The 27,819-nt window shown below is 33.1% G+C and overlaps 1 protein-coding gene across 1 annotated transcript in view; it reads right to left on the bottom strand.

Moving 5' to 3' along the window:
- Positions 1 to 27,819, bottom strand: part of sima (HIF-1 transcription factor component sima) — a 310,255-nt gene that overhangs the window by 147,022 nt on the left and 135,414 nt on the right. The window contains exon 7 of the mRNA XM_088273719.1: positions 16,562 to 16,706. Within this exon, the coding sequence (XP_088129845.1) occupies positions 16,562 to 16,706 (145 nt within the window). The remainder of the gene's footprint in view (positions 1 to 16,561; positions 16,707 to 27,819) is intronic.

Below are 27,819 nucleotides of genomic sequence, written 5' to 3'. Positions count from 1 at the left end.
ATTTCACAAGTTTGTTTTTGCTCTCCTGTAAAATTTGGTCTGAGACAGATATATCCCTTTGCCTTTACACTACCGATATGTTTAACTTAATATTTACCCGCTACAGGCAGAAAGTGTTGTTGGCAGAGCAGAAAGTGTTGTTTTTGCATTTTGAAGAAATGGTTTTGTTAAATTATTTTTTTCAAAAATAAAGTAAATATTTTTCAAATGGAAAAAACCTTCAGGTTTTACCTAAAAAGATCTGTTGCACAGTAAAAAAGTTCAATAAGTGGCTTGATATGAATTTTTAAAACATTTTATTTTATTCTTAAACTTTAATAACGATCTCCTGAAAAATCGATTTTTTGAATTATGACGTTGTTGAAAGGAGTGAGCGATATATAGATGCGAAATGTATTTGTTTTAATACTTCAAATTGGCGGTTTGTGGCTTCCGTTGCTACACGTCGATTTGGTAAATAGTAAATTTACGCATATGATGGATTGGTTCGAAAAACTAAGAAATAAATTAATACACGATAAAAAAATATTTAAAAATTACAATACATGAACATAAAAAAGTAAATATGAACTAGTATGAACAATATTTTAATTGGGATTTGTATTGAAATAAGGTTCTGAAAATATCATTTCAATTTCTTTCCAGATAATTCGGAGATACGTCGCAGTAGAAAAGATATATTAAATCATATGTCTGAATAATTATAAAAATTGAAATCCTTTCTTACGAAAGGGATCTGAAAATTCTAATATTTCACATTAAACACTACAGGGAAATATTCCGAATAAAATTGTCATCAAATTACCAAGACTACGACAAGAGAAAATATTTACGTTCAACTTAATGAAAAATATTTTATTCGTCTAAAAGGAAAAAAAGAAACCTCCCGTGGGTTGCGAATTCGCGATTTAATGGTTGAACAAATTTTTAAATGACGGATACCTAATATATCCCGATAATTCAGCGAAGCAGTCTCTGGGATGATGAGCTCGCTAGCTTCACATATCGTTGTCATACAGGAGAAAGTGACCAAGTGCAAAAACGTGATCATTGACTATTTGATATCTTACTAGCTTAATGTTGCCCTGATAAAATCCCAAAGGATTTTAAACTTGGAAGTATAATATATTGACTTGTTAAAAATGACTAACTGTATTGATGTTTATTTTGTAGCCAAGAAAAAGTTACTTAAATGGCCCTCCTGAATATTTTACGTTTTGTTAGTTGGACACTTTCTCCTGTACGACTACGATATACCGAATACTGCAGACCACAAAGGGGAGGGAAACGGAAGCCCTTTATTTTCTCGTCGCATTTTTATCTAGATTCCCGTAAGCTGAGAAAAATTGGCAGAATGGTGACGGTGTTCGCCGAGCGAGCTCGCCGCGTGAGGTCGGATTACGACCACAACTCGCCGGCAATACATTAACTCCGACTTTTATGATCGTTGTTAGCCGACGAGAAGGGAACTATGTTGGCCTCATGAAACGCAGGGGAGAACTAGACCTCCGATAAAGCAGGAGGGAGATTTTCGAATCCGACATTATTTGCTGGCGGTTTAAGAGTTAATTCAAACGATTGTTTCAGTAAATGAATATCGAATAATACCCTTGTTACGGGTGGAAATTAAACTGAGATTCACTGGCAAACTACGATTCTGATAAGAATAGATTAACACCGGTATTCAGAGATGTTATTTAAAGATTAAATGAAGTGAAGGATAGATCCTTTCTTACTTTATTATACGATTCAATATGTGTAAGTCTCGTTTCCGCTTTTCATAAGTGTAAACCTAGAATTGCAACTCCGGTGATAACTTGCGATTGTGGTTACCTTATCAATAATTCCACAATTAGAGCCTGTTCCAGTATGCACAGCGCATAGTCGCATTAAAATACTGTCGAGGTGATATACGAGTATTATATTCCATTGGTTATGACAGGCGCTGAGGCGAAGTTGGGTAGACGCTCGACTGCGAAATTGGCATCGCGGGTTCGATTCTCGCCAATTGCCAAATTAATTTATGAAATATTTATTTTCAATTGGTCAGGGTGTTTGTGATGTATTTTCACATCTACCTTCCCTCTCATTACTAATCTACCTGTAGTCAAGCCTCTAAAATAGAGGCTTTGCAGGTCATCAGTTTTCTAGATTATTATACTACTTATTTTATTTACACGTCATGAAGACATTTGTTAGACAATAATGGGCCTTTTATAAGTCTAAACGAAAATACTTGACAGATAAGCATTCCCGGAGAATATCCAAAACTGGTGATTCTGTCCACCTCCATAGTGTAATGGTCAGCACGCTCGGCTACCATTCTGGAGGTTCCGGGTTCGATTCCCAGGGGGGGGGGGGGTCAAATAAATATAAGTGATTTTTTTCACTCTAATATTTATTCAATATCACCCTGGACTGGTACCTGAAGCGGAGGGCTGATCACCTTTCCTTCATGTGTTAATGATCAAGATAACACTGCGTTTATATGCAGTGCCCTATGTACCACTGGGGTCCGGATATGGGTTTGAAGATGATATACATTTATGTACATAATTAATAAGCACAGAATTTGGCATATGTGGCTCAACATTTTAGTTGAAAAATACAAAAAACTTTTGATATATCTCGGAAATTATTGCACTCCGTTCGATTTTCTGGCACCCACTTGAATATTAAGTGAATGGGATTACCCGCTGGGAGAGCGAGTACCAAACGAGAGAATAAAAAAGACGAGAAAACCTACCCCCTGGGAACAAACACCCCTTCTTTTGAGATTCCGTCAAGTCGTAAGACGACGTTTTTTCCATTAAGAAGTCTGACACTTCGAGTGCACTGCCACGTGACATCCAGTGCTGTTTCCGAAAGAAAAAAATATGGAGAAAAAGGTGCTTAATGGATTTCAAAGTTAAAATTCAGATGAAGGAGGTAATATGATTTGCCGGGATGACGCGTCTCAAAAATGTCAAAGCTCAAAAGTTGAAAAAGACCTATCGTAATAATGATATCTCGGGCGAAGAACGTGAAATGAATGCTGTCTGCTGTGAGAAAAATTTACATGAGATATTAATTTTTACAAAAAAAACTAAGACGCGAAAATGAAACGAAAATTCTCTCGCCAAGTCTATGAAAAACATAGTTCTAAAAAAGATGGCTTAACGTTATCCGTTGATAATGTTGCATGTAAGGATTTTTTTAATTATTTAAAAAAGAATAATGCTTCACTAAATGAAATTAATAAATGACATTCTACAGGAAAAATGAAGGAGGAATATTGCTTGAAGCAAGAAGGCTTTGAATTTTCAATTTAAAAGAAAGAGTGTTCAGTTGCTCAGTTTTAGTTACATATTATTAAGTTAATATATGTTTTAATAATGTGTAAATCAGACGATCCAATTACAAATACAGTAATTATTTGCATGTTTTTCGAAAAATCACGTTAGGATAACAAAGAAAAGTACGTTTTAGTGTGAACAATATTAACGACTTAAGCCTCTTTAAAGGGCAAAACTACGTGTTGTGTGTAAGAAATTAATGAACTTAGCCTTTTGAAAGGGCAAAAGTACGTGTTGGTGTGTAAGAAATTAATGAACTCAGCTTCTTGAAAGCACAAAAGTAAGTAATACTGTGTAAGAAATTAATGAACTCAGCCTCTTGAAAGCACAAAAGTACATGTTATTATGTAAGAAATTGATGAATATACCCTCTTGAAAGGACGAAAGTACGTGATAGTGTGTAAGAAATAAATTACTATAGTCTTTTCTAAGGAAAAAAGTACATGATATGTGTGTAAGAAATTAATGATCATAGCCTCTTGAAAGGACGAAATAACGTGATAGTGTGTAATAAATTAATGAATTCAGCCTCCTGAAAGGACGATGCATGGCAATTTTTATTAGCCGTATGCTCCTCGGGTATTCTGAGTTTCGTAAATCTAATTATGTAAACGAAGTCATGAAAGGGGTGATATTACTTTCCCGAAATACATAGTAGGTAGAAACGTATTCTGAAAATTATATATAGGTATGCGCATAAACTTGATATTATGCAGGACCCGTCTAGGCTTTGCGTGTCCATGAACGGATTCTGCGTCTCGGGGCGAATTGGGGAGACTCGTGTTAAAACGTGTCACATCCACTATACCATACTTTAAATTAAAAAAATAAATAAAGAAATGAAAAGCTGTTCAATGCGTTCAACGCGATCAACCCAAAAATGCCAGACAGGCTAAAGGGAAAAGTATACCAAACAATTGTCAGACCCGCACTCCTCTATGGCTCCGAATGCTGGACGATGTATAACACCTTTTCTAGGCATCTAGAAATTGATGAAATCCCAATGCTTACATGGTCAGCTGGAGTGTCCCTTAGAGACAAAATAAAGAGTTTACGAAGCCTGGGTGTAACTGATGTCAATAATAAGGTAGAGGAAAGCTGTTAGAGATGATATGGGAACATAGGATGTAGAGAACCTGAACATATTGTAAATCAGGCGATCGCCATGGATCTTCCTCGAAAGATATATAGAGGAAGACCAAAATATTCATGGATGCTACAAAAAGATAACATGATTCGAAGACATGGCCTAGGTGACGTTGTACATGATAGAAGGACCTAGAATCTGAGAACAAGGAGAGCTGACCGCAACAGTCTACAAAGACGATAAGTTGGGATGGAGCAAGGAAGAAGAAAAAAGGGGCTTTTAATTGCATGAAAAAAAGATGTTTGCTTAAATTGTTTTTATGTTTCTACACATTTGTTAAGTGATCTCATCATAAAATATCTCATAAATTAAATTGTATTAAGTATGTTAGAGAGGTCGTGGATTAATAGCTGCATTAGTTTTTACTTTTGTAGTGCACATAGCAAAATAAAATAATTTGGTATATGTAGTCCGTCTTAATGGGATTGAAACAACTACTTACCGAAACATATATATCGCTCTCTTCTTTCAACAACGTCATATATAAAAAAAACTTGATTTTTCAGGAGATCGTTTTTAAAGTTTGAGAATATAATAAAATGAATTAATAATAAATATCAAGCCACTTATTTAACTATTTACTGTGCAATAGATCTTTTTAGGTTAAACCTGAAGGTGTTTTCTCCATTTGAAAATTTATTAGTATAATTAAAAAAATAATTAAACAATACCCTTTCTTCAAAATGCAAAAACAACACTTTCTGCCCTGTAGCGGGTAAATATTAAGTTAAAAATATGCCGCTTTTGCTAGGATATAGTACATTTTCTGGGCATTCCGAAAACATGCACAACTGAAAAATGACGATTTTTGATTTATGACGTTGTTGAAAGGAGTGAGCCTAGTATATATATATATATATATATATATATATATATATATATATATATATATATATATATATATATATATATATATATATATATATATATATATATATATATATATATATATATATATATATATATATATATATATATATATATTTAATAATCATATTTTTAAATGTCTGATTACGTTAATGCGTAACAATGTGAAATTTAGAAATATACATATTGGAATCATTTTTATTGTATTAAAAAGTATAAATTAAATGGAATAAGCGGCTTTCAATATTACCCGCTTCATACAAGAGGCTGATTATATAACATATTATAATTGAGTCCGTATTCATAAGGGTAATAACATATTTCACTAACTTTCTCCATTTCATTATTTCTAAAATAATACTTCTCAATTTGCGAAAAAAAAACGGATACATAAATTTATTCCATTAAGCAAATAATAATTTTGAATGCTTTTTAAAGTTTGAAGTAATGTATATAACTATTTTTTTAATCTGCAATTAATTCATACATCCTCAAAGTATTTTTTTATTATTTTAAATATGCTACTTACCTCATGTTTTTCACATTTATTTCTTTTAAATATGCTTCTTATGCCTATTTATTAAACCTGTTTATTGTTTTATATTTTGCCATGTATTACTTTTGGTAATTTTTAATTTTTTTTAATTGTGTTCCAGTCTTATTTACCTTAATCCCATGTCCCAAAATGAGAAATAGAAATTACTCATCGGGAATATTATATCTATGACTTTTGTATATAAAAAAGTAAAGTAAGGGTTATGCAGTATATCAAGACAATGATTTTCTGAAAAGTACTTTGTTGTTGATATGCATGAAACATTTTCGGGTGAAGTTAGTAATTCAATATAGTCTAGTACAAAGAAGAGAAATTTTTGAAAACGGTTGCGCCAACTTGGAACCTTATTGCTAGACGTAGCAGCGAACCAACATAGGAAGGAAAGAGCGATTCGGAATTATACGAAGTAAGTAAAATAGTTTACGAACGGTTGATCCGTTTCATGGCAAATTGGTGGCACGCGCGGCGGGCCGTTTGGGCGATGGGGGAGGATCATAGGAGAAAATGAAACGACTAAAGGAAAGTGTAGCGAAAGGACAATGGGTTGACGAGATTCCGAGAATTCGGGAGGACGGATCGTGATGCTATTCTTCGCTTTATCGGGATGACGTGATGAACAGAGGACAAAAGATAAATAAAAAGAAATTAAAGCCTGCTAAAATCTTAAAAACGTTAATAATAAATATTGTAGGATAGAATTGGTGAATGTGAGTGCAGACGTGTGTAAAGTGATCACTTCAACCAGCCTATGACGGTCATCAGCCCCGTAAATACCCAGAATATTCTTCTTCATCTTTGATGAGATGTCAAAAAATAATATGAAAAATAACTCCTATAGTTGGAGATAATCCAGATTTGTTAACAAGTACTTGGACACACTCAAAATGTTGTAAAGAAATATAATTTTTTAAATCAAATCCATAGCGATTTCCACATTTTTTATTAGAACAATGATCGGGTTTCGTTGTTCCCGACATTACCATTAGTCTGGTGATGTAGGTAACGCAGAAACCAAGTTACTAGTCAAATAAAATACATGTGGAAAAAACTGTATAGTTTTAGAGTCAGTACAAAACTTTAAGTTTATAAAAAAACATGATTGTTATATATAATATATTATAATATTCTTGACGTTTTAAAAGAATTCCACCATTTTCAACAAAAATAACTGCATTATAGATTAATTAAATTGTTGAGTGACTACTGCTAAAGATATCTTTACTGAACACAAAATTCTGTAACCCTTCTCATTTGACTAAATTTTCATCGATCTAAATTAGATATTAGATGGTATTAGTACAGGTCATATATACAACATTTTGAGTGTGTCCAAATACTATAAGCTTAATAATAAAAATGAAAATGGTATTTTCTGGCGTTTCTCATGTGTGTGATTATAATTCAGGATTCGGATCTCACATACTAATATAAGTGTTTCTGCTTAATAAAAAGCTTCTTTACATCTCACCAATAGATGTCTCTAGTGAAGTTCTAGTGATTCAAGAACAAGGTTTTTAAATTGGTTCATATATATGGAACTTCCAAGAATTTGAGTAGTGTGGTTGTCAATAATGGGTAGAATTGGTGAATGTTACACGTGTGTAAAGTGATCACTTAAACCAGCCTATGACGGTCGTCAGCCCCGTAAATGCCCAGACTTCCATATTCTTCTTCATCTTTGATGAGATGTCAAAAAATAACAGGTCATATATGATGATAAATAAAAAGATTTATCAACATACATACTTTGCTTTTAGAAAAATAACAAAATGCTTTACCTTTACAGTGTACAAAATAAAAACATTTTTTTAAATGTCTCTTCTAAATAACTCATTTCAATGATGCCTCGCTCAACCATTCTTCCTATTTGAAATTTTTGTTTGTCCTGAAGATTGTGACCATCTGTCAAATAAAATTTGATTGACATTAAAGTGATTTCATGTCAGCTTCCGTGTCCTTGTATTAGAAGGGAGTGCTATGGGTGTAAGAATGTTGAGGCACAAATGTGATATAAGTAAAAGTGCGGATTATAATACAGATATAAAAATCGGTTCAAAAACACCATAGAAAATGGTTTACCCATAAATACGTCCTGACGATTACAAAGGCTATGAAAAATACGGAGGCCCCATTTTTATGACCCATGGACGAAGGATTATATGAAAGATATCTTTATATAAGAGATAACTAGAAGCGCAATAAAGATTGGATGTTATAAGTTACATTTTATCTCATTTTCGCAAATAGGATAAGAAACAAAATCGATGAACAAATGACAGAAGAACGATTCCTTTTTTTTTAAACTTTGTAACTAACCATTAAGCTGCTTATCTGCAGGGGTAGGCTGAGAGAATAGAACGCCATACCACTCTGTCTTTGGCAAAAAAATATTCGCCTGTTCCACATTAAGCATATTCTCATACGTAATCGACGATTATCCGACTCCGATCTCCACTTTTAAGTATTTAAAATATTCGATCATCCCCAGTTTAACGCCACTCACTCAAACACACCGCTAAAATTATATTAGATATATAATTATTTCAAAGAAAATTATTTTCAAAAAATATATTTTACAATTTAATATGTGAAATCATAAAGCTTTTGAGTGGAAATGTATATTGAAACCCACACAAGAGGCATTGAAAAAATTTCTTAGAATAGATTTATGTTTTAAAGTCGAATAAAAGCGTTTGAAAGTAGCGCTTCCACTCATGGAAGCCATACAAAAAAAATATTTTAATAATATATAATATTTTAAATGTTCTGTTCTCCAGACAAAGGCTTTTTTTGTCGTGTGTACGAGCGTATTATATGATTGAAATCAATACTTCATTGTTATTAAATATTATACCTTTACACCAAATAAAAAAAGTTTTTTTTGGTGAGGCAAAACTTCGATGTTAATTATTTATCGTAAATTTATTAAACAACCTGTACCTATAATAAATACGTTTACCGTATTTTGTGGACTAATGCCGCACTTTTTCCATCAAACGTCAGATGCGTCTTGAACTCGGACTTGAATTTTCAACAAAAATTGCCTAAATATTAAGGTGCGTTTTAGTCCATGGGGTCTTATGGTCCGGGAAATACGGTATATAAAGATGAAAGCGTACTTAAATATTTGTTTTAAATTTAATGTTTACTGAATAAATACAACTATTTCTTAAAATCTATGGGGAGGCGTGTTTCGATGCATTTTGCATCATTTTCAAACACCATATGCAAAGCTAAGTCTAAATTTTAGAATTGTGACCTTGGGAGAATGAAGGATAAAGAGGGGGTAGGAACTGTTGCTTATATTTATTTATTTATTTCATTTCGATTTTTTTATCTATGGGTACAATGATTATAGGGGGAAGGCTTTTGTCATTGTCATATTATTTATTATGGGTTTATTATTATTTATATTTTTATGAACTTTTGTTGGGTTATGTTGCTATAATGTGTCAAGTTTCTCGAGAGTCATTACATATTTGTATTATTTATTTATTCGGCATTAACTTTGTGGAATGACATGATTATTTTATTAAAATTAAACACTTGAACATACCACATAAATGAGTTTTATTTATATATACGACTAGTTTCGAAAACTTACAGATGTTGTCATATTCTGGTAGAAATTAAAACTGATTTCACTGTTTTAATTTGTACCAGAAGATGAAAACATCTGTAAGTTTTCGAAACTAGTCGTATATATAAATAAAACTCATTAAAGTGGTATATTCAAGTGTTTAATTTTAATAAAATATTATTTATTTGATTTACAAAAATACACTCTTTCCCTTAATTATAGAAGCTATTAGAAAATACGTAGTTTCATCGGTCAGAAAACCCAAGAAAATTAAAAATAAGCCATGAAATCAAGCTCGCATGCGGTCGAGGCGATTTAACTTTGTGAAATGTCGCGTGGTATGATATATTTTGTTAAGTTTATAAACGAAAAACCTTTTAAAATAAATGGATCGTGTGTGTGTGGACACACTGTAACGGAGATCCGACACTATTGTGACATTTGCGGGAAGCTTTCTTGTTTTCTTAACCTACTACTCATCACGAAATGTACACCTGATATTACGGGAATCTAGAAGAAAGGTTTTCATAAATGAGTATTTCATTACGAAGAATTGATATTCTTAAGACAAATAATTTTCTAATTGATCACAATAAATAATTACAATGTACTGTTTGTATTTGCAAAGTTATATTTCGTTGTATTTATCCTCGTTCAATTAAATAATAAGTTTAAATATCTCATTGCAAAACGAAGCAACCTAGAATAAACTCAATCGGAGAATTAAATATCGATCATTCAGACGTTTTTATAAATTATTAAAATTTAATTTAATCGAATTCAAAGCACTATAATACGAGTATTATATTTTCATCGGCCAGATCAATCGAATTTGAGAAAAATTAAAATAATTTATTCATAATTGATAAGTAATTTAAAACTCGTCCTCATCATGAAAAATCCATGTTAGGGCAAATTATCTTCAACTTTTTATTGAATTGGTGTTTACACTGTACAATTCCATATTATGTATATTATTATATATGGGTAAACGCCCGTATTTCTCCGCCTCCGCAGTGTAATGGTTAGCACGCTCGGCTACCGTTCTGGAGGTCCCGGGTTCGATTCCTGGAAGGGAGGGGTCAAATAAATTTAAGTGATTTTTTCACTCTAATATTTATTCAATATTACCCTGGACTGGTACCTGAAGCAAGCGGCTGATCACCTTTCTTCATGTCTTTACGATCAAGATAACACTGCGTTTATATGATGCAGTGCCCTATGCACCATTGGGTGCGGATAATGGTTTGAATATGGGTATACATAAAAAAATATAATAAAAACCCTGACGGAATCAAACAAAATGTGCCTAATATGAAAATGCGAGATTTGATACGTTCTGCGAAAACACAAGCACCGATCGAAAAAATCCATAGAATAATAACATTTTATACAAGATTAGGCTCGTGTTACAAGCAAATCCAATCAAGTTATATTATTATGAGTGAATTAAGGCTCCCACGGGAGGGAGAGTGGAAGGACGTCTGGGTACGGGCGGAGGATGGAGGATGGAGCAAGGGGGTTAAGAAGAGTAAGATGATAGCCGGTTAGCGTGGTTTGTCGCGCGTTAAGGGTACGGGAAACCAGCCCCAAGAGAGGACTATCGAGAATACGATTTTACCATCATTATTTGGCAATAACAATTATTTATCTTAAGCTAAGATAACTGTTAGGATTTGGGACTTGAAATGGAACGGAGTCAAAATTTCAACCAATTTTCTGCAGGATCAATATCATTGATATTTCATATCATGAAAAACTTATGTGAGAGAGAGAGAAGGAATGTAAAGCTGAGACAAGCATTATCGATAAAATTAAGAAAGGTGTGTTGAGATAGTTTGGACATGTAGAACGAATGAGTGAGGGAAGAACGGTAAAACAAATTTATGAGGCGAATGTAATTGAAAAAAGGAGCAGAGGAAGACCGAGAAAAACTTGGCACAATCAGGTATGCCAAATACTTGAAAGCGGTCAAGTTAGGAGTCGAAACAATCGGCGGGTGTGCATGAGGAGATGCAAGAACGTGGAAGAGGCGAGGAATGTTTGCAAAGACAGAGTGGTGTGGCGTTCTATTCTCTCTGCCCACCCCTGCGGAGAAGCGGCGTGATGGTAAGTTAGTTAGTTAGTTTAAAAATTTATGCTAAATAGTATTTTTTAATGAATACGTGTAGGTTTTACTATTGAAAATGCAAAAAATGAGGTGCTCCAAAAAGTAATTAAATGTGTTACTACTTCTTACACATTTGCAAAAATTTACACTACAAATAAATATACAACATTTTGAGTGTGTACATATTTTTTTTGACATCCCAATATACATGAAGAAGAATACGGAAGTCTGGGCATCTATTTACAGGGCTTACGATCGTCAAATGCTGGGTTTGGTTGGGGAAATTTTTGAAAAAAAAATTCGGAAAAGCTTGGTCTTTAAAATATTATAATAAATTATAATATAGAAAAAGTAATCAAAAGATAAATGTATTCATTTTATAAAAAGTTTTCACGGAATTTTATTAATCTCGGTTATAAATAAAAACGCGTTTTTCGCCCTACAATAAAGTAATGTAAGTATAGCGGTGCATTATTTATAGAGGAAATTTCGGCTGGTTGTACAATATAATCAGCTACGTTAGCATTGAAAAAACAATACAAAAAATGGTGAAACGACGGTTTGTAGTTAGAGTGATACATGGTCTAATTCACTTTCCCATATGAGATGTTCGAGATAAAAATAAGACTGAGGCTAAATTAATTTAAAAAAAGGAAATTTGCACTCAGCCCGCGTTACAGACGATTGTCTGTTACCATGTTGAAATAAGCCACTGTTGGTTTTATCCCAATTGATATATCTTGGTAAATTTAGTTAGGTTTTTTTTGTACACACGAGAGGAAAATAAATATTGGGAATTCTCGCATGACTAGAATGTTCATGTTTAGCAAACAAATCGCGGGATATATTTGATGTAATGCAAGATAAATAACGAAGAAAAAAAAACATACAACGAAACGGGATGGGAAGTTATTTTTTAATCTTAGTTTATTATGTTTGGTATTCAAGTTTTTTTTTCATTCATGTTTTAAAAAAAAGTTTAAATAATAATCTTGATAAAATAATTATCTTACTCTTTGATTAAACTTCAAAGCATGGAAGGTAATATATTGTTAATGTGACCGCGATCTTTATTTTACAATCAGAATAAAAAGAAAACATTCAGTACTAATATTAAAAAGAAGTATAAAATCAATAATTTAAAAAAATGTTTTCTAGAATTGATTCGGGTGTCATGTAGTGGTAATGTTTAACCATTAAAAATTAATAAAATTAGTATATAACCACTCACCGAGATTTTTACGTCTACCGGTTTCGAGACGTACCCGTCTCTTCGTCAGGACAATCACTAACACAGCATGCAAATAATACTACCCTTCACCACCATAGCACCATTTACACACTCAAAACTACACAAAATGTCTAACACATGCGATTTTTGGTCGACCCGAAGACCAACATGCACTATAGTTTTCAATACAGACATGCGTTACGAGTCGAGGTTAAACGTATATTAGAATTAGACTAGGAATCGAATCTACTTATATACTTGTAGGATGAGAGGAGTGGGGGGGGTTCGAATAGGATATTGACGGATCGTGTTTAATCGATGTCGAATCAAACAATGGACTATATGTAAAATTTATTTGGTTGTTAATTAAATTTTACATATAGTCCATTGTTTGATTCGACATCGATTAAACACGATCCGTCAATATCCTATTCGAACCCCCCCCACTCCTCTCATCCTACAAGTATATAAGTAGATTCGATTCCTAGTCTAATTCTAATATACGTTTAACCTCGACTCGTAACGCATGTCTGTATTGAAAACTATAGTGCATGTTGGTCTTCGGGTCGACCAAAAATCGCATGTGTTAGACATTTTGTGTAGTTTTGAGTGTGTAAATGGTGCTATGGTGGTGAAGGGTAGTATTATTTGCATGCTGTGTTAGTGATTGTCCTGACGAAGAGACGGGTACGTCTCGAAACCGGTAGACGTAAAAATCTCGGTGAGTGGTTATATACTAATTTTATTAACATTTTTGTAAAAAAAAAATAAGTAAAAATGACTAACCACAAAGTAAATGCTTTAAATATTAATAATATTGAGAATATTAAAAATTAAACTTATACTTGGTAAACTAGCCAATATTTATTAAAATGTAATGTGATACATGTTTCGATGTGTTCTATTTCAATATCCCACATTTTAAGATGTTTGATAATGATGTTAAGAATGCATCGAAACACGTGACAAAAGACTTTATTAAAAAAAAAATTAACACATTGAATTCCACTTTAATGAGATTAATTTATATTTACGACTAGTTTCGAAAACATCTGTAAGTTTTCGAAACTAGTCGTACATATAAATAAAACTCATTAAAATGGTATATTCAAGTGTTTAATTTAAAAGAAAATCAACATTATATTCCACAAAGTTGATGCCGAATCAATAAATAATACAAAAGACTTCAATAAATAGGGGTATGTATCATACATAAGTTTTTTTAAAGCATTAAACTGGTGAAGTTTGAAGGTTTCTATTTCCTCTGGTACGATCAAAAAATATATTTAAAAAAAACATTACAATCTCATAACACAGTCAATGTCACTGAATAAAGTCCTTATATAAATGTCATTTTACACATATATTTTTAAATGTATTAAACTGATGAAGATCTTTGATTTCCGCAGATAGGATTAAAAAGTTTTTTTTTTTAAATATATATATTTTCAGTTATTCAAGATGGTTTATCGTGCTCTCATTTGATTTATGCCGAATATCGGCTTTTGTTATGGTCAACAAAATAATATGTTCCGTTTTCAAAAGGATATCCTATACAAGTAAAATAAAATTGAAATAGTAAGCAAATATATAAGGCACACGTTTTTTTTAGCATATAGAACCCTTATCCGCACCCAAATGGTCCATAGGGCACTGTCATATAAACGCAGTGTTATCTTGATCGTTTATACATAAAGGAAAGGTGATCAGCCCTCCGCTTCAGGTACCAGTCCAGGGTAATATTGAATAAATATGACAGTGAAAAAATCACTTATATTTATTTTACCCCCCTTGGGAATCGAACCCGGGACCTCCAGGACGGTAGCCGAGCGTGCTGACCATTACACTACGGAGGCGGACAAAAGTATAGTTGAATACAAAATAGTATAGTATAGTTGAATACAAAAGTACGTGGATAATTATTGATTAATATGAAGATATACATCAATTTAATGAACGAATTATTCGTCAAATAAATAAAAAAGTATATTATTAAATCCACATAGACATAAATAACATAATCACGTGGGGTCAGTGCGTTCACGCCGCCGTTTTCACCAAATGGCATTAGGTGACCTAAGTGTGTATGAGATAAATTCTTTATAATGTGATTTATTGGGGATGATCTAGCAAGAGAAACGAGGTCCTTTTGCCGCCGAGGAAGGGAGGGATGGCTGCCAAGCCCGAACGATGACAAATAACCGAAGCCCTAATCCAGAAATATACTTCTTGACGCGTGACAAACTGGCTGGCGCGTCGCGAGAACGAAATCTGAGCAGTACTTACAGAATAAAAGAAATAAATCATGACAGATATTTCTCAATCAAACAAATAATATAATAGAGAAAACAGGAATATAGGTTGTGAAGAATAAAAAAATATATAAGTTTCAAGATAAACAATGGTTGCTTAGGGCACTGCATCATATAAACGCAGTGTTATCTTGATCGTTGACACATGACGGAAAGGTGATGACTATTTCGGCGAAGTGATGAAGAATTAGTCATTTAAGTTTTCGATACACGCGGCATAATGATCCAGAAACAGATAAGAATATGAACGGTCGCAAAAATTATTTTTACTTAACCATTTATATTTTTGATAAGCTAATAAAAGTACTTGATGGAATAAATAAAATAAAAATAATAAAATATAAAAAATTCAAATATTTGAAATCTACCACAACGTTAAAAAAACTGAAGAGACAACGTAACAATTTAAAACCATATGAGACAAACAGATTTTTATTTAAAAAAATCTAAATTTTAACTGGTTAATTATTTGATAAATCCATATTTCGAGCCTCCTTTGATCGGAGAGTAGATACAAATATTTAAAAAATCACTTTTTTTTTAATTAGTCTGTCGTGTAATGAATAAACTTCATCTACTTCGAATAAATGGTAAATTTTGAAATAAATTTTAGTATATCTTCAATTTAAAAAATTAAAATGGCATTTGAAACAAGTTCATCTGTATTGTAAGAAAAAACAACATAAATGATATACCATGCTGAAAATAAGAAACATTATAAAATTTTCATGATAAATCTTTCAGGAGTGACCTGCAAAGCATATATTTCAGAGGTTTGTCTGCAGGTAGGAGAGTTAGGTTTGGGAAAGTAGATTGAAATTAATTGAAAATAAATATTTCTCGAATTCGTTTTTTAGTCAGCGGGAATCGAACCCGCGACGCCAGGTTAGCAATCGAGCGTTTACTCAATACGCTACGGCGCGTATCTGTTGTGTTATTTCTAATAATTTACATACTTAATAAAATTGTGGTTTAAAATACATCAGTTACTTTGAATAATTGAATCAAAACAGATAAAAAAGATGGAAATTATATTTACTTATTTTGTAATCAAAATAATGTATTAAAAAAGCAAGAAGTATACTGAAAAAAGTTTATCAGAAAGAAACATGGTAAAAAATAACAAAAAATGGATAAAAAAAAATACCTCGTTGCTGAAAAAAAATATGATTAAGATATCATTTTAAATTGAAGTAATTTAAGAATCACCTACCTTTTAAAAACGTTCAAAACGTAGAAATACAATCGGCGAACAACGATTGAAAACGCGAGATAAACGGTGTAATTTCAAAGATGAAAATTAAGTCACCAATGACCAAAATATTGGCTCAGTGAAAGAACAGAAAAATGCTGTAATCGAACATGTAAGACAAGGGAAACAGAAATGGTAGATCCGTATATAAGACATAATAAGATCTCCTACCTTACGACGTAGTTCACGCAGACGACGCTCAGCGGCTTGTGCTGCTTGTCGTGAAGAACGGTTGCCTGCGTGAGGAGCCACGCGAAGCCTCCACTCTTGGCCAGGAACCTGTATCTTCCGGTCTCGCACTGTCCCTTGGAGAACACTGCAACAAGGAAATGAGAGATTGGTAAATTGGCAGTTTTAAGTTTTGAACTGACATTTTTTTTACCTAACGTCCAAGTGACTCTGAAATCTAGCTACGGCGTATGCAACACCGCTTATCGTGACCCTACTCAGGCTTCAACTTTTTAAGTTTCATAGCCTATGCCTACTCGTGAGTGGATTTACTCTTTATGTTTAAAGTTACTATAATTTCATGTAATTCATGAGTGAAAATTCTTGGCAAAAACACTAGCTGAATTGACATTTCTCGGTGGAACTGCATTTTATAGAATAAAATAACAACTACTTAAGTAGTTTTTTCTACATGAATTTGTATTAATTTCAATTCATGTGGGAAAAACTACATACTTGTTATATTTTGTATATTAACCACCCTACCTTCGGGTTATTTTCAGGCATATTTTTTATAAACCACCAAAAAAATCACAACGTTTGTAGTCACAAAATATTGTCAGGTATCAAACCTGACAAAAATTTGTCAGTGTATCCGGTACGCATCAAATACGGGTCATACGGGTTAGCAATGAAGAAAAACCGCGCGTATCACGTACGTTCGTATGCGAAGGGCGGTTAAGAGCATTGTTAAGATTTTTGTATGGTAATATAACACTCTCCTTATCATTCATCGTTCACTTTTAAAGATATTCCAATTCATTCATTCAATTCATTTGACTTCCTTTTCTGTTTCAAAATTTTATTTTTGTACAAGTGTGAAACCGATTTATTTTTTATTTTAATGACCTGATGATGGAATGATTATTCCGAAACCGGTAGTCACGAATAAGTGTTTATAAAAGTGGTGTTACACAAAGTGAATGATGAATGATAAGGAAGTGTTACATAGCTGTTATTTTATTCTATAAATTGACAGTCCTTGAATGAAGGATTATTAGACACCTTGGTTTCTTGGGTTATTCCATAAATATCTACAACAACAACAACAAAATAGTTCAGTGAGCTTTTACGTATCCCACTAAGGCCTTACTCGCAAACATAGAATTCAGCAAGCGACCGGCTGCGCGACGGGGCCACACGTGTCACCACGCACAATTTTTTATTAAGAATATACATATATGGAAAAAATATTTTTATCATATTGTCTTCCATAAACTCTTTTCTTTTCAAAACCATTTATTTACTTCGATGATAAATTTATTTCTACAATAGAAAAACGGGGTTTTAAGCAAAAAAATCAATTACAATAAAAGTAACCTGGGTTTGAAGAAAATTAAGTTACGGACTATTGATTACTGGACCTTAAAGGCACATAAAAACAGATGAAATATGGACAAACATCCATGTAGGGGGCAGGAGATTTTTGCTGTTGTTGAATACATTTTTTTAGTAAATATTATTTGAAGAAAGTAAAGATGTACAAATCGCTCACTCCTTTCAAGAACGTCATAAATCAAAAAACTTGATTTTTCAGGAGAACGTTTTTAAAGTTTAAATATAAAATACAATGTATTAAAAATAAATATCAAGCCACTTATTGAACTTTTTACTGTGCATCCGATCTTTTTAGGTAAAATCTGAAGGTTTATTCTCCATTTGAAAAATATTAAAAATATTTTTAAAAAATAATTAAACTATACCTTTTCTTCAAAATGCAAAAACAACACTTTCTGCCCTGTAGCGGGTAAATATTGAGTTAAAAATATGCCTCTTTTGCTGGGATATAGAACATTTTCTGGGTATTCCAAAAACATGCACAACTGAAAATTGTCGATTTTTGATTTATGACGTTCTTGAAAGGAGTGAGCGAAATATAAACCGCGTTAAGTGACAATTTTAAAGATTAGCTAACTATTGCTTGTTGTCATAATCCTTTTAAAGTATTAAAGGGTCGAATTATAATAAGTTCAACTCTAATTTTCAATTATAATTCGAATTATAATTTCTAGGGAAAGACTGGAAAGATTGATAAAGACATAGAAAGGAGAGAGAATGCTGGGAACAAAGTGAATGGTGCACTGAAATCAGTTATAGCAAATAAAAACCTATCAGCGGAAGCTAAACTGGCAGTGCACAACGGAGTCCTGGTTCCAACTCTAATGTGTGGAAGTGAAACATGGAGTTGGCAAAAGAAGGATGAAAGTAGACTGAATGCAGTCGAAATGCGATCTCTCAGAAGAATGTGCGACAAAACGATGTATGATAGATGTGCGAATAGTGAAATAAGGAAGGAATGCAAAGCTGAGATAAGCATTATCGATAAAATTAAGAAAGGTGTGTTGAGATGGTTTGGACATGTAGAACGAATGAGTGAGGAAAGAACGGTAAAACAAATTTGTGAAGCGAATGTAAGTGGAAAAAAGAGCAGAGGAAGACCGAGAAAAACATGGCACGATCAGGTATGCCAAATACTTGAAAGTGGTCAGGTTAGGAGTCGTAACAATCGGCGGGTATGTATGAGGAGATGCATGAACGTGGAAGAGGCGGAGAATGTTTGCAAAGACAGAGTGATGTGGCGTTCTTTTCTCCCTGCCTACCCCTGCGGGGAAGCGGCGTGGTTGTAAGTTAGTTAGTTTTTATATTGCTGTTTCATGCGAAGAAACATAGGAGGTGTGAATATTTGAACTAAGAAAATTTAGATAGCAGAAAATTGATGTGCAATTTCAGTTACAAAGATTTCAAAGCGTGTGGTCGGCAATAATAAATTATATTTACAATCAAAGATTGATCGCTGTATGGTTCGAGCATTCAAAGTGAAATTCGCTCGACAGCAGCTGCGTCAGGGAAAAAACGATTGAAAATGGCGACGTTTATTTGCGGCCTGGCCGAAAAAGTGATTACATTCTAGACGGATAATAAAATGAGCGAACCGTAGGAAACTTCTAAAATATCTTCTTTCGAGTTGAGCTACGAAGCGAGAAGGGCTACACGTTGGATTTAATAGCAATAAAATAAATCGCATTCCCGATGCGACGTGGGAGAGACAAAGCCGCCCGCAGTGATGGGCGAACGAATCTGAATTGAGTAACGACATCGGTTCGAGAGCTTTTTACGCTTATTGAATTAATTGGAAAGGTCGTTCGTATTCCTTCCAAGTTGAGAGTTCGAATGCAGAGAACTTTTAGTTACACTAAGCATCCCTCAGATGAAAACCAGCGATGATATCTTAATTTTAAAGGTTTCTTAAATTGACATGAAACATGTATAATTCTTCCTTTTTTATGAAAGACGATGGAAGTCTGATCATCTCAGTGTATCGAAAACCTTATCGGTATGCGTAAGGATCTAAGACCATTCCCATATATACAGGTTTTAAGAATTAATGCAATATGGATGTTCAAAACTGGGTAGAAATTTGGACGTTACACAAGTGTATAAAGTGATCGCTTAAACCAGCCAAATGCTAGATCGTAAGCCGTAGGATGCTCAGACTTTTTTCATTAGGAAGAATGATACATTTTTCATATAGAGGATAATCCTGTGTCCGATATAATAATAAATATTATTAATATTTTCATTAAGTTTCGATGCATTCCGCACAATTTAATAGATAGTGATCACATGTATAACAACAATAACGTAGAAATCAGATTAATACGAAAAGCCATAAGCAACATTTTGGAACAATAGAAATTCATTAAAATATAAATAATAATACACCCATAATTTACAATGTGACAATGACTAAAGACTCCCCCTATTATCATTGTTCCCACAGATAAAAAAAAAAGCAACAGCTCCTACCCCCTCTTCGACCTTCAACGTCCCAAGGACCCAACACTAAAATTTAGACGTAGCTTCACATACGGTGTTTAAAAATGATGCGTAATTCATCACAAGACGTACACAATAAATTTTAAGAAATAGTGGTATTGACTAAGTAAATTTAAAATATTGATATTGTTAACTAACTAACTAAAAAACTAACTAACCATCACGCCACTTCCCCGCAGAGGTAGGCAGAGAGAATAGAACGCCACACCACTCTATCTTTGCAAACATTCTTCGCCTCTTCCACGTTCATGCATCTCCTCATACATACCCGCTGATTGTTACGACTCCTAACCTGACCACTTTCAAGTATTTGGCATACCTGATCGTGCCATGTTTTTCTCGGTCTTCCTCTGCTTCTTTTCCCAATTATATTCGCCTCATAAACCTGTTTTACCGTTCTCTTCTCACTCATTCGCTCTACATGTCCAAACCATCTCAACACACTTTTCTTAATTTTATCGATAATGCCCATCTCAGCTTTGCATTCCTTCCTTATTTCACCATTCGAAAATCTATCGTTTATGATAAGACGAAATCATTCAATTACCGAAATGAGAAAAGCAAATACCAATTAACACAACAAATTAGATACGCGCCTTCACAATATACAATGCAAACGACTGAAACACGAGCCCGCAGGAGCTTACACCCCTGGAATTGCAAACACAATTTGCTTTAACCGGTTGTTTTCATTTTGATAAGCGATGGCGCCAGCCTCGTTAATGAGTTTTAAGACTCGAGGATAAGTGTAGCCGAGCCCTTAGTAAGAAATCGCGAGAAACTTTAAATAGGCCCTCTGAAGGGAGTTTAATATTCCGGAAGTTGTCAAAGCAGCGAGATTGGCGACGACGCGGGCACACCGTAAACCCAGTTGCTCAACTTCGGGCACTAAACGGGAGACAACAAGACAAGAAAGTTCGATAATTTAATTTATCTACAACTGTTATACTAAAGCGCTAATTGAGGAACCGTGTGACAAAAATAAAAGACTGTATACCTATAAAACTAAGTATACAAAATTAAACTTTGTTTTTCTTCGTCATCTTCCAACCTTTATTTGCACCCCAATGGTGCACAGGGCACTGCATCATACAAACGCAGTGTTATCTTAATTGTTAACACATGAAGGAAAGGTGATCAGCCCTCCACTTTAGGTACTAGTCCAGGGTAATATTAAATAAATATTAGAGTGAAAACTTCTTCACTTATATATATTTATTTGATACCCCTGGGAATCGAAAATAAGACCTCCAGAACGGTAGCCGAGCGTGCTGACCATTACATTACAGAGACGGACATTGTTTTAAACCGCTTTTCATTTTTGTATATTTTTTCAACCGGTTTCAACAAGCACTATCGGAGATGAATATGTTATAACCATAAAACAGAGAAATATTCGTAGTTAGTTTGTTAGACCGTAATCAGCCATAGCAAATAAAACCCTATTATAGTGGTTGTAAGATAAATTGATTTCTTACAACTCTGTTGGACATAATTTTATCCCCGAAAAGGTTTAAATAGGTACCTTGAAAACATCTCATTTCAAAATTTAAGAAGGATTTATCTCAGATTAAAATTTGCAAAATAAAGAGTTGGATTCTTGATAACATAAAATTGTGAAACCATTTGTTTCTCAAAATAAAAACAAATTAGCTAATTACAAGTAGAGCTGAGGAGGGTTTAAATTATCTAAGCCCCACGCAAAGCTTCTTTTTTCGGCAAAATAATTATGCAATGAGAAAATGTACATTTGAAAATTCTTCATTTGATAATGATCCAGGAAAATGTTATCAATATTAAATGTTTTTTCTAATACTCTTGTGTGTGCGAAATGAAACCAATTATAATTAATACCAATATGGCAACGTATATTTTCTCGAGACTGGAACATTGAAATCGTAGCTAAATTCAGTGAGCTTGAAAATCAAAGCGTGTTTAGTGATTAATTAAATTTAAAATCAATTAAAAGAGATCGTTTGTAAACATATTAAAAATACGAGTAATTGGATTTGGAAAGATATTATAACAAGAATTGGAAATAAACAGCTTTTATGATCGACTACAAAGTTGCTGTTCATGTTCAACAGTGTTTGAACAACGGATTTGTTTTTGCTTTCGACCCAATGCATTTAAAGACAGAGGTGTCTTGGTTGATATGCAAAAAAATAGAGCTGATTGATGAACAAGAAAAGCTACCGGAAGAAGCTCTCTTATCTGGTAACCTTAGCATCTAGGTGCAGAAGGAAAATTACTTTTTATTCGCTTGAATCGAGTTGTAACAAAATTATATCGCCATAATGCTTACAAAACTTTTGAAGGCCTAGATTTTTTTTTATGAAGCAACCAGATCAGTATTTCTCACAGGACCAATAAAGGGAAGCTTTTGAAGGTTTATTACGAGAGATGGAAAAGGGTGAGACCACAAAGTGTGTTCTGAAGTTTGGCATACATTATGTCGAGTAAATTTTAAAACTTCAGTTCTTAACATCCCTTATTTAAATCATGACAAATCTAAATTAGTTTCGTGATAAGGTATTTTGCGTTTTCACGAAAAAAAGTTGAAGAGTCACTAATGCGAGATTAGTCGAAGTACAGAAAACGATTTAAAAAACTATAAATATGTTCTAAAAAAATACTAGAACCACGATCTATACCTACTGAAAAAATGTTCACTAAAAATAATAGAACAATTTTATACACTGAATTATTTTTTAGTAAAAGATTTCAAAAAAGATCCGCGATTTCAAATACTGCAAAGATGTTTACTAAAAACTTAATGGAACCGCGATCTCAAATATTAAAAAAAAACTGAAAAATAAAACAACAATGATTTGGAATACTGCAAAAATTTTCACACAAAAATGAATTGCAACACGTTTTCAAATTCATCAAAAATTTTCACTAAAAAAAATTCTTGAATATTTATCGCAGATACTTTGTGGCACATTTTATAAAGTTTATAAAATAAACAACTTTGTTTATTGGTTAAAACAATGTTGTTTTATTTAATAAAGTTTAAAAAATAATAGAAGTTACCCTTAAGAACGTTTTCCAAGGGATACATCTTTTAATTTCAGATGTCTAGTACATACTCCAATAAAAAGGCTGTAAAAACGCAGGAATGTGAGTTCCATTTGAAAGCGTATTTGCCAATAGCATGAAACAGAGAAACATTAAATACAATTCGAAATTTGTTTCTCGGAGAAAATACTAATAGCCACCCTTGAAGACAGCCGGAAATAATTTGACGAAGGTCCGACAGGGGAGTAATAGTAACGTGGATTACATGCCATTAAGAAAAAATCAATTTATACGAGTATGTCTGCAAGTAAAGATAAAATATGTCTTTCGTAATCCGATGAGAGGACATCGAATAAGAAGACAAAAATAAAAGTTCTGAACAAAAAAACCAAAAAAATCAATAATTTATTCGATTCTCGATATAAGATAATTCAGATTTCGTTTGCAACACGTCATTAAAAAGGAAATAATATTTTTTTAAATAAAATCATTCAGTAACGGTATTATAGGGATTCGTTGTTTGGTAAATAAATTCAAATTATGAGATCGTCTCTTCCCATCCACTCCCTGTACACCCTCGCAAAGAATTTGATGGAAGGCGAGATTCGCTATCATTCCGAAGAGATATCGGTCAAGCCGAAATGTCACGAGAAACCCTACTGAGAAATGCCGCCTTCGTTTGGCCAATTTTCCGAGTGATTTCAACACGAAAAGGTCAACCCAAATTATTCGCAAGCCAATACAAACACGCTTCAAGGTCTGTAATCTGAATTAATTAAAGAGACGGTTTCATACAAGGTACTTGTAATCACAACAATAATAATAATATTCTGTAAATTTGTATTTTTCCCAAATGAGTAAAGACATCTCACCAATAGATCGGCTGTCCAAATTCAAAACACAGTTAGGGACATTTTTTTGTAGTAGGTTTTTTTTTGCATTTTTGGACTAAGTAGAGTCTACTTAGTCCATAAATGCAAAAAAAAAATACTACAAAAAAAATGTCCCTTACTGTGTTTAAAATTTGGTCAGCCGAGATGTCTCCAGTGTGGTTCTGGTGATTCAAACACAATGTTTTGAAATTGGATCATATATTCCAAGAATTTGAATAGTGTGGTTGTCAGTCTTGGGTGAAATCGGTGAATGTTACACGTGTGTAAAGTGATCATTTAAACTAGCCTATGACGGTCGTAAGCTCCGTAAATGCCCAGACTTCCATATTCTTCTTCATCTGTTTTGAGATGTCGAAAAATAAAAAGTAAAGACATAATGTGAATAAAATATAATAATGTTTTTAATTAAAATGGATAAATTTTACCACAAAGTAACAAAGTGCTGAATCAATTAATGAAAAAAATGTTTCCCTCACTGTACACTAGCAGAAAAAAGAAAAAAACACAAAAATAAGGCACAATTCAGTTCATGAACGACCGGATCTTAATAACACGTTCATTTATATTGATTGAGTGACAGAACCAGTTTTTGAATCTATTATAGTTCATTTATGATGACCAGCTGATTTCAATATTATATAAAATTATTCAGCGATACGAATTGCAACAAAATTCACACCCTTCTGTTGATGGAAGAAATTTTCGTTCAATCGATGGGTTTTAGTGAACGGATCCGAAGAGATAAAGATCCACTGATGCGAATCTTCTGAATGACCGGATCATACACACCTCCAGACATGATAAAATTCAGCAATTAATCGAAATTAGGCCATTGAAAATTCGATTACTAATTTCCCGTAATTAAAGCGGGTGTAATTAACACGTAAAACCCAATTTTTTTTCAAAGTAAAAAATAGGGGTGACTTTTATCTTGGCAAGTAACGATTCGAGTTCGTGACCTTTTGACCTATAAAACACGCACTTTACGAACAATTTAGGGTAAACAGTGTACTAACTAGCCACTAGCAGTAAGTGGATACGTTAATTTTTTAATCATTTAAATTTTTATTCTAATCGTTATTCGCAGCCAATTGTGCATAGGGCGCTGCACGGTATTGACGCAGCGTTTTTTTAGTATTACTTACATGAAGGCAAGGTGACCACTCCTGCCTCCAGGGACCAGTCCAAGGTAAAATAGTGTGGTTGTCAATAATGGGTAGAATTGGAGAATGTTACACGTGTGTAAAGTGATCACTTAAACCAGCCTATGATGAGATGTTAAAAAATAAGAGTGTAAAATCACTAATATTTACCTTCCATCCTGGGAAATGAGCCCGGGACCATTATCACGGTAGCTAAACACGATAACTATACACTACGGAGGCGAACCAAAATATTCTAAATTAGGGTAACGATATTATTATATTTTAGATGCTAGACCTCCAACGCCAGGATCTCACCTTCAAGGAATAATAGTCACACATCATAAGAATAAGGGTTAAACCACCAGCTATTATAAGATTAACCCTGTTTGTGAGCAAACGTTTTTTTTTCTCATATTCTTCGCGGATACAGCATGTGAATGTGAAAAAGGTCTGGTAATTAAAAAAGGTAGATGTTGAAAACACATTGATAAAAATTGTTAATCCAATTAAATTTAAGTACGAGATCGCTTTGATGGGATGGCACGCCACAAGTGGGTACAAGGAACACCCGTTAAATAATCGAATGGTTCTTCGTCACTGGCCGTGATCGATTCCGACATCCGCTGTCGGTAAATAATTTGGGCAATCTATGTCGGAATTATAAATCGGTATCCAATTACTAGAATGACTTCTGGCGTTGATTAATTCCTACAGACCTTGCTTGCTTGCTTTCATTTAATTTTGAATTGTCAACTCTAAAATCAGACTAATATTGGTGATTTCCAGGCTATTACCGCTTAGGGTAATAATGGGAAAATACTGAGATTCTAAAAACCGACCCAAAGACAAAAATTTTCAACAATTCTGAGATCGGATTTTTTTACTCAATCAATTTTTAATGAAAACTATAAATTTTATATTTAACTTTTACTTAGTTAATACCAATATTTCTCAAAATATATTGTGCGCCGTGTTTCTATGCATTCCGCATCATTTCCGCATACGGTGTTTAAAATGATGCGGAATGCATCGAAACGCGTGTCACAATAGATTTTAAGAAATTTATTATTTTTTTATTAAAGCAAAACTTAAATAAAAAAATAATAGATTTTACCACAAAATGACTGCCGAATTAATGAAAAAACTTTTTAAACTAAAACTTGGAATAACATTTTACATTAATCCGATAATCACACGAAAGGGTAATTAATTTTCAAGGCAAATTAATCTTTCACGCGATTTTAACCGACATTTGTCAACATTTCAATAATTTAACCATCCACAATGGAAAAATGTTTTTTTTATTGATTTTTATTTTGCAGTAACACATGTTTCGCAATTACAACGCATTATTAGACTGCATCATAAACTTGATGTGTAGCAAGCTAAAAAAATAATTCAGAACATAACTGACGTGTGAACTAGCCAAAAAAGGAATAAGTATATATTTCGACCGACGATTTTTGTCCGCCTCCGTAGTGTATTGGTCAGCACGCTCGGCCACCGTTCTGGAGGTTCCGAGTTCGATTCCCAAGGGGGGTAAAATAAATATAAGAAATTTTTTCACTGTAATATTTATTCAAAATTACCATGGACTGGTACCTGACGCGGAGGGCTGATCACCTTTCCTTCATGTTTAAACGATCAAGATAACACTGTGTTTATATGACAGTGCCCTATGCACCATTTGGGTGAGGATAAGGGTTTTATTTATTATTTTATTATGTAATTCGACAATCACATATTTTTACAAACACCGAACTCATTTACCAACCAAATCATTCAGAATTATTATATTCATAATACTAATATCGATTGTATTAAAACAAAGATGAGATATTTGAAATAATTCCTTTATAAATTGATAATCTAAAATCAAGAAAAGAAAAACGACGAGTTTTTACTATCATCGTTAAAATTTGGTAACAACAACAAAAGGTTATTTTTATTATTTTTAATAAATAATCAAATGTTCTCAGTAGTTTTGTGTTATACAAAAGGGCGGTATAAGGAACAGTTACCTCAAAATTAGCCCTCTTTATTGCTGGGATATACAAACCAAAGCCTTTGATCGTAGGTTCCTTTTTGTGGGTAAGCTTCGCGTAAATACTCCTGGCAAAAACAAATCCTAACGAAAAACAACGCTATTTCTATATCAAGAGAAAAGGATCTAGGTATAAATCACAGGTAAAATATCGAGACAAAAAAATAAAAACTGTTTTGTGGTTTATGATCCGCAAAAACAAGATTTCTTTTAAATAATAACTGATTTATCTATATTGATTCGGAAGTAAAAGGAATAAAA

Source organism: Brachycentrus maculatus, unplaced genomic scaffold (genome assembly GCF_059751285.1).
Source record: "Brachycentrus maculatus isolate JH-2025_06_01 unplaced genomic scaffold, ASM5975128v1 h1tg000598l, whole genome shotgun sequence".
NCBI lineage: Eukaryota > Metazoa > Arthropoda > Insecta > Trichoptera > Brachycentridae > Brachycentrus > Brachycentrus maculatus.
Note: the sequence above shows the minus strand (reverse complement) of the source record. Positions and strands in the feature narration are given on the sequence as shown.